Source organism: Hyla sarda, chromosome 6 (assembly GCF_029499605.1).
Source record: "Hyla sarda isolate aHylSar1 chromosome 6, aHylSar1.hap1, whole genome shotgun sequence".
NCBI lineage: Eukaryota > Metazoa > Chordata > Amphibia > Anura > Hylidae > Hyla > Hyla sarda.
In genome coordinates, this window is record NC_079194.1 from 77,083,302 (window position 1) to 77,091,569 (window position 8,268).

General features: G+C 41.9%; 1 protein-coding gene across 1 annotated transcript in view; it reads left to right on the forward strand.

The window, feature by feature from the left end:
- Window positions 1–2,307: 2,307 nt before the first annotated feature.
- The window catches only part of RAB43 (RAB43, member RAS oncogene family), a 28,986-nt gene continuing 23,025 nt past the window's right edge, over window positions 2,308–8,268 (forward strand). The window contains exon 1 of the mRNA XM_056524216.1: window positions 2,308–2,527. Within this exon, the coding sequence (XP_056380191.1) occupies window positions 2,516–2,527 (12 nt within the window). The 5' untranslated portion in view covers window positions 2,308–2,515. The remainder of the gene's footprint in view (window positions 2,528–8,268) is intronic.

Sequence of the window (8,268 nt, forward strand, 5' to 3'; positions counted from 1 at the left end):
TAAGGGGTTAAGGACCCAGCCATTTTACACCTTAGGACCAGAGCATTTTGCACAGCTGACCACTGTCACTTTAAACATTAATAACTCTGGAATGCTTTTAGTTATCATTCTGATTCCGAGATTGTTTTTTCGTGACATATTCTACTTTAACATAGTGGTAACATTTTGTGGTAACTTGCTTCCTTTCTTGGTGAAAAATCCCAAAAATGTTATGAAAAATTTGAAAATTTTGCATTTTTCTAACCCTTTAGGTGTTTCACAGGAATAGCAGCAAAGTGAAGGAGAAAATTCACAATCTAAATTTTTTACACTCGCATGTTCGTGTAGACCCAATTTTTGAATTTTTACAAGGGGTAAAAGGAGAAAATGTATACTTATATTTGTAGCCCAATTTCTCTCGAGTAAGCACATACCTCATATGTCTATGTAAATTGTTCGGCGGGCGCAGTAGAGGGCTCAGAAGCGAAGGAGCGACAAGGGGATTTTGGAGAGTACGTTTTTCTGAAATGGTTTTTGGGGGGCATGTTGCATTTATGATGCCAGAACAGCAAAACCCCCCACATGCCATACCATTTTTGGAAACTAGACCCCATGAGGAACGTAACAAGGAATTAAGTGAGCCTTTATACTCCACAGGGGTTTCACGACTTTTGCATATGTAAAAAATATATTTTTTTTCCACTAAAATGTGTGTTTCCCCCCAAATTTCACATTTTTGCAAGGATTAATAGCAGAAAAGACCCCCCAAAATTTGTAACCCCATCTCTTCTGAGTATGGAGGTACCCCATAAATTGACCTGAAGTGCACTACGGGAGAACTACAATGCTCAGAAGAGAAGGAGTCACATTTGGCTTTTGGAGAGCAATTTTTGCTCAGGGGGCATGTCGCATTTAGGAAGCCCCTATGGTGCCAGGACAGCAAAATAACCCCCCCATGGCATACCATTTTGGAAACTAGACCCCTTAAGGAATGTAACAAGGGGTACAGTGAGCATTTACCCCCCACTGGTGTCTGTCAGATCTTTGGAACAGTGGTCTATACAACATTTTTAATTTGCACAGCCCACTGTTCCAAAGATCTGTCAGACACCAGTGGGGTGTAAATTCTCACTGCACCCCTCATTACATTCCGTGAAGGGTGTAGTTTCCGAAATGGGGTCACATGTCAGGTTTTTTTGCGTTTGTCAAAACCGCTGTAACAATCAGCCACCCCTGTGCAAATCACCTCAAATGTACATGGTGCACTCTCCCTTCTGGGCCTTGTTGTGCGCCCCCAGAGCACTTTGCGCCCACATATGGGGTATCTCCATACTCGGGAGAAATTGCATTACAAATTTTGGGGGGCTTTTATCCCTTTTACCTCTTGTCAAAATGAAAAGTATAGGGCAACACCAGCATGTTAGTGTAAAAAATTATTTGTTAGGCAATTTGTTAGGCAATTTCTCCCGAGTACGACGATACCCCATATGTGACCCAAAACTGTTGCCTTGAAATAGGACAGGGCTCCGAAGTGAGAGTGCCATGCGCATTTGAGGCCTGAATTAGGGACTTGCATAGGGGTGGACATAGGGGTATTCTACGCCAGTGATTCCCAAACAGGGTGCCTCCAGCTGTTGCAAAACTCCCAGCATGCTTGGACAGTCAATGGCTGTCCGGCAATACTGGGAGTTGTTGTTTTGTAACAGCTGGAGGCTCCATTTTGGAAATAGTGGTGTACCAGACGTTTTTCATTTTTATTGGGGAGGGGGGCTGTGTAGGGGTATGTGTATATGTAGTGTTTTTTACTTTTTATTTTATTTTGTGTTAGTGTAGTGTAGTGTAGTGTTTTTAGGGTACAGTCACAAGGGCGGGGGATTACAGCGAGTTTCCCGCTGCGAGTTTGAGCTGCATCGCAAAATTTGCTGCATCGCACTGATACTCACTGTAAGCCTGATACTCACTGTAAGCCCCCTGCCCTTGTGAATGTACCCTGTAGGGATGTGGAAATTCTATCACCCGACGCCCAGGACAAGTAGTTTTGGGCACCGGGCAGGTGAATTGTTTATAGATTTAGCCCTGTATCGGGCGAGCAGGGACAGACAGACTTCCCCCTTATTTTTCTTTACTTCCGGTGTGAGGCGCAGGAGCGGATGGAAGTCTCCACCTCACACCGGCGCTCAGAGTGTATGGAGGTGCAGAGGGCGCAGCGGGGGCCACCAGCTGACCGCAGAGCCCGAGGTCCCACGTTCACCTTACATAATTGAGCCCCGCCCCCTTATCTAATCCTCCCGGAGGATGGAGGACGCAGCTACACATAACACAAGACAGGGGGAGAGAGAGGATGTCCACAGCTCGGCACTCAGCTCCTCCCCCTCCCCTGTCTCCACAGGACCTAATCCACCACGGGGAGGTTGCATGTTTGCACGGGGAAAACAGAGCGGGGGAGGGGAGAGAGGAGAGAACTTCCGGTGTTAGGGGAGATTTTCAAACCCATGTAACCTCACACCGACCGGGACTACAGCTCTGATGTCCACTCATGGCGGCTCAGGTGAGGAGACCGAGAATGCAGGCGACAGGAAGGGTGGTTGTATATGTATGGTGTGAGTGTATGTGTGATGTGTATATGATGTATATGATGTATAATGTGTGTCTGATGTCTATGTATGATGTGTATGTAATGTATACTGTGTATATAATGTATGTGTGTGATGTGTATGTAATGTATGATGTGTGTATGATGTCTGTCTGTGTGATGTGTATATGATGTATAATGTGTGTATAATGTCTGTGTGTGATGTGTATGTAATGTATAATGTGTGTATAATGTCTGTGTGTGATGTGTATGTAATGTATAATGTGTGTATGATGTCTGTCTGTGTGATGTGTATGTAATGTATGATGTGTGTATGATGTCTATGTGTGATGTGTATGTAATGTATGATGTGTGTATGATGTCTATGTGTGATGTGTATGTAATGTATAATGTGTGTATGATGTCTGTGTGATGTGTATGTAATGTATGATCTGTGTATGATGTCTGTCTGTGTGATGTGTATGTAATGTATGATGTCTGTCTAAGTGTGATGTGTATATGTATGTAATGTATGATGTGTGTATGATGTCTGTGTGTGATGTGTATGTAATGTATAATGTGTGTATGATGTCTGTGTGTGATGTGTGTGTAATGTATGATGTGTATATGATGTCTGTGTGTGATGTGTATGTAATGTATGATGTGTATATGATGTCTGTGTGTGATGTGTATGTAATGTATAATGTGTGTATGATGTCTGTGTGATGTGTATGTAATGTATAATGTGTGTATGATGTCTGTGTGTGATGTGTATGTAATGTATAATGTGTGTGTGATGTGTATGTAATGTATAATGTATAATGTGTGTGTGATGTGTATGTAATGTATAATGTGTGTATGATGTCTGTATGTGATGTGTATGTAATGTATAATGTGTGTATGATGTCTATGTGTGATGTGTGTGTAATGTATAATGTGTGTATGATGTCTGTGTGATGTGTATGTAATGTATAATGTGTGTATGATGTGTGATGTGTATGTAATGTATACTGTGTATGATGTCTGTGTGTGATGTGTATGTAATGTATAATGTGTGTATGATGTCTGTGTGTGATGTGTGTGTAATGTATAATGTGTGTATGATGTCTATGTGTGATGTGTATGTAATGTATGATGTGTGTATGATGTCTATGTGTGATGTGTATGTAATGTATGATGTGTGTATGATGTCTATGTGTGATGTGTATGTAATGTATGATGTGTGTATGATGTCTATGTGTGATGTGTATGTAATGTATGATCTGTGTATGATGTCTGTCTGTGTGATGTGTATGTAATGTATAATGTGTGTATGATGTCTGTGTGTGATGTGTATGTAATGTATACTGTGTATGATGTCTGTGTGTGATGTGTATGTAATGTATAATGTGTGTATGATGTCTATGTGTGATGTGTATGTAATGTATAATGTGTGTATGATGTCTGTGTGTGATGTGTATGTAATGTATAATGTGTGTATGATGTCTGTGTGTGATGTGTGTGTAATGTATAATGTGTGTATGATGTCTGTGTGTGATGTGTATGTAATGTATAATGTGTGTATGATGTCTGTGTGTGATGTGTATGTAATGTATACTGTGTATGATGTCTGTGTGTGATGTGTATGTAATGTATAATGTGTGTATGATGTCTATGTGTGATGTGTATGTAATGTATAATGTGTGTATGATGTCTGTGTGTGATGTGTATGTAATGTATAATGTGTGTATGATGTCTATGTGTGATGTGTATGTAATGTATAATGTGTGTATGATGTCTATGTGTGATGTATATGTAATGTATAATGTGTGTATGATGTCTATGTGTGATGTGTATGTAATGTATGATCTGTGTATGATGTCTATGTGTGATGTGTATGTAATGTATGATGTGTGTATGATGTCTATGTGTGATGTGTATGTAATGTATGATGTGTGTATGATGTCTATGTGTGATGTGTATGTAATGTATGATCTGTGTATGATGTCTGTCTGTGTGATGTGTATGTAATGTATAATGTGTGTATGATGTCTGTGTGTGATGTGTATGTAATGTATACTGTGTATGATGTCTGTGTGTGATGTGTATGTAATGTATAATGTGTGTATGATGTCTATGTGTGATGTGTATGTAATGTATAATGTGTGTATGATGTCTGTGTGTGATGTGTATGTAATGTATAATGTGTGTATGATGTCTGTGTGTGATGTGTGTGTAATGTATAATGTGTGTATGATGTCTGTGTGTGATGTGTATGTAATGTATAATGTGTGTATGATGTCTGTGTGTGATGTGTATGTAATGTATACTGTGTATGATGTCTGTGTGTGATGTGTATGTAATGTATAATGTGTGTATGATGTCTATGTGTGATGTGTATGTAATGTATAATGTGTGTATGATGTCTGTGTGTGATGTGTATGTAATGTATAATGTGTGTATGATGTCTATGTGTGATGTGTATGTAATGTATAATGTGTGTATGATGTCTATGTGTGATGTATATGTAATGTATAATGTGTGTATGATGTCTATGTGTGATGTGTATGTAATGTATGATCTGTGTATGATGTCTATGTGTGATGTGTATGTAATGTATGATGTGTGTATGATGTCTATGTGTGATGTGTATGTAATGTATGATGTGTGTATGATGTCTATGTGTGATGTGTATGTAATGTATGATCTGTGTATGATGTCTGTCTGTGTGATGTGTATGTAATGTATAATGTGTGTATGATGTCTGTGTGTGATGTGTATGTAATGTATACTGTGTATGATGTCTGTGTGTGATGTGTATGTAATGTATAATGTGTGTATGATGTCTATGTGTGATGTGTATGTAATGTATAATGTGTGTATGATGTCTGTGTGTGATGTGTATGTAATGTATAATGTGTGTATGATGTCTGTGTGTGATGTGTGTGTAATGTATAATGTGTGTATGATGTCTGTGTGTGATGTGTATGTAATGTATAATGTGTGTATGATGTCTATGTGTGATGTGTATGTAATGTATGATCTGTGTATGATGTCTGTCTGTGTGATGTGTATGTAATGTATAATGTGTGTATGATGTCTATGTGTGATGTGTATGTAATGTATGATCTGTGTATGATGTCTGTCTGTGTGATGTGTATGTAATGTATGATGTCTGTCTAAGTGTGATGTGTGTATGTATGTAATGTATGATGTGGGGTGGGCAGCGGTGTATGTATGATGTGTGTGTGTATATGTATAGTGTGAGTGTATGTATGATGTGTGTATGGTGTATCTGTGATGTGTGTATGTAATGTATGATGTGGGGGGAGGGGGCACTGCCGTTGCCAGTTGTGCTATCTAATTTTATTTATTTTTAGTGTCTTCTGGTCACACACACTAAATTGGCACCCCCATAATCCCATCCCCTTAATACTCACCCGCCAACCAACCAAGAGCCCCACGGATGCACACAAACACACCCGAACCAAAACTACAACTCCCTAAACTGTAGAACTATAAAGTGTAACATGCTGGGAGTTGTAGTTTTGGTTCGGGTCAGCTGCAGAGCTATAGGCTGTATCAGGGCATGCTGGGAGTTTTAGTTACTAACTGTAATTCCCAGTATTCCCTGACACATCCTATGGCTCTGCAGCTGACACGAACCAAAACTACAACTCCCAGCATGTTACACAATAACCTTAACTGTACTACTATACAGTGCAACATGCTGCAACACCCACAGAACCATAGACTGTATCAGGGCATGCTGGGTGTTGTAGTTATCTACTAACTAAATGCAACTTCCAGCAATTTCTGACACAAAATGCAGCATATAAACTGGAGAAGCAGAACCCCCCCCCCCCCCCCCAGTAACATAAGTTACTATTGAGACTGAAAAATAGTGATTAAAATATTGTAAAAAGTGCGAATATATGTGAATAAGCCCCTTTCCTAATAAGTTTCCAAATTTCTTTAAATATAAATAATGTACAAAAATAAACATAAGTGGTATCGCTGTAATTAAACTGTACGGGGAAGGGTGTAAATGTAAAAGAATAGTCCAGAATTGTTCATTTTTGGTCACTTCATATGAGAAATTTTTTTTGGTGATCAAAAAGTTAAATCTAGACTTATCTGGGCTTGTCTGGGGTGTAAGAGGAGCTACAGCTCTCCGGCCGCTAATAGCCTGGCATGCTGCGATCTCCTAAGTTGACAGCAGCGTCTAAAGGATCTTATATCCATCCCTGGTGGTCTAGTGGGGGGGATCAGAGTATTTTGGTGGAAATTATTTTATCTATCAGGACAAGTGGATTTTCTTGAGGGACAAGTAGATTGTGTTCTGCTTTGGTCCCTTGGACAAGTAGTTTTTTTTTTTATTTCCACACCCCTGGGGGGACCTCCAGCTGTCACAAAACTACAACTCCCAGCATGCACGGTCTATCAGTGCTTGCTGGTAGTTATAGTTTTGCAACAGCTGGAGGCACACAGGTTGGGAAACACTGAGTTAGGAAACAGACAATGTTTCCCCACCAGTGTGCCTCCAGTTGTTGCAAAACAGCAACTCCCAGCATGCCCAGACAGCCGAAGGGCATATTGGGAGTAGTAGTTACGCAACAGCTGGAGGAGAACAGTTTGGGGACCACTGTGTAGTGGTGTCCAAGCTGTAGCCCTCCAGATGTTGCAAAACTACAACTCCAAGCATTCTCAAGCATGCTGGAAGTAGTAGTTCGGCAACATCTTTAGAGCCAGATGTTGCCGAACTACAACTCCCAGCATGCTTGGAGTTGTAGTTTTGCAACATCTGGAGGACTACAGTTTGCAGACCACTAATACAGTGGTTCCCAATCTGTGCCCTTCCAGATGTTGCAAAACTACAACTGCCAGTATGCCAAAACTGTCCAGGCATGCTGGGAGTTGTAGTTCTGCAACATCTGAAGGGCCAGATGTTACAGAACTACAACTCCCAGCATGCCTGGACAGTAAGGGCATGCTGAGGATGTGTAGTTTTACAACATCTGGAAGGGCACAGTAGAACTGTGGACCTCCAGATGTTGCAAAACTGCAACTCCCAGCATGCCCAGTGAGATCCACTCACCTGTCGCCACCGCCGCCGTCTCCGCCGCCGGGATCCGGGTCTTCAGGGACGAGGTAAGTATCAGGGCCGGTCCCCAGCACTCCCCCGTCCCCTGCCGCGTCCTCCGGTCTTCCTCCCATTCTCTCCGGACTTCCAGGGGCCGGGCAGGGCGGGAGGAAGTAACCGCCCCCCCCCCTGCAGTTGGTCGGTTAGTTCTAACCGACGAATCGCAGGGAATAGGAGGAGGTGGCAGGCTCACTCCTATACTTCAGCATGGTCCTGGCTGTCTGTGACAACCAGGATCATGCAAAATTACCGGGCGGTCGGGTCCCAGAGACCCGATCAGCCCGGTAACGCCTCACGATTTGCGACGATCCCTCATGATTTGCGACGATCGCCGACATGGGGGGCCGACGTGGCCCCCCTCGGCGTTTGCCCTGGATGCCTGCTGAAGCATTTCAGCAGGCATCCGCTTCCGATCTCTGCCCGGCGCGTGGCAGGGACTGGAAAACGCCAGGACGTCTGGGGACATCCTTGGTCATTAAAGCCCAGGGTGCCAGGACGTCCCCGGAGGTCCTTGGTCGTTAAGGGGTTAAAGGGGTACTCCAGTGGAAAACCTTTTTTTTTTTTTTTTTTTTTTTTTTTTTTTTAATCAACTGGT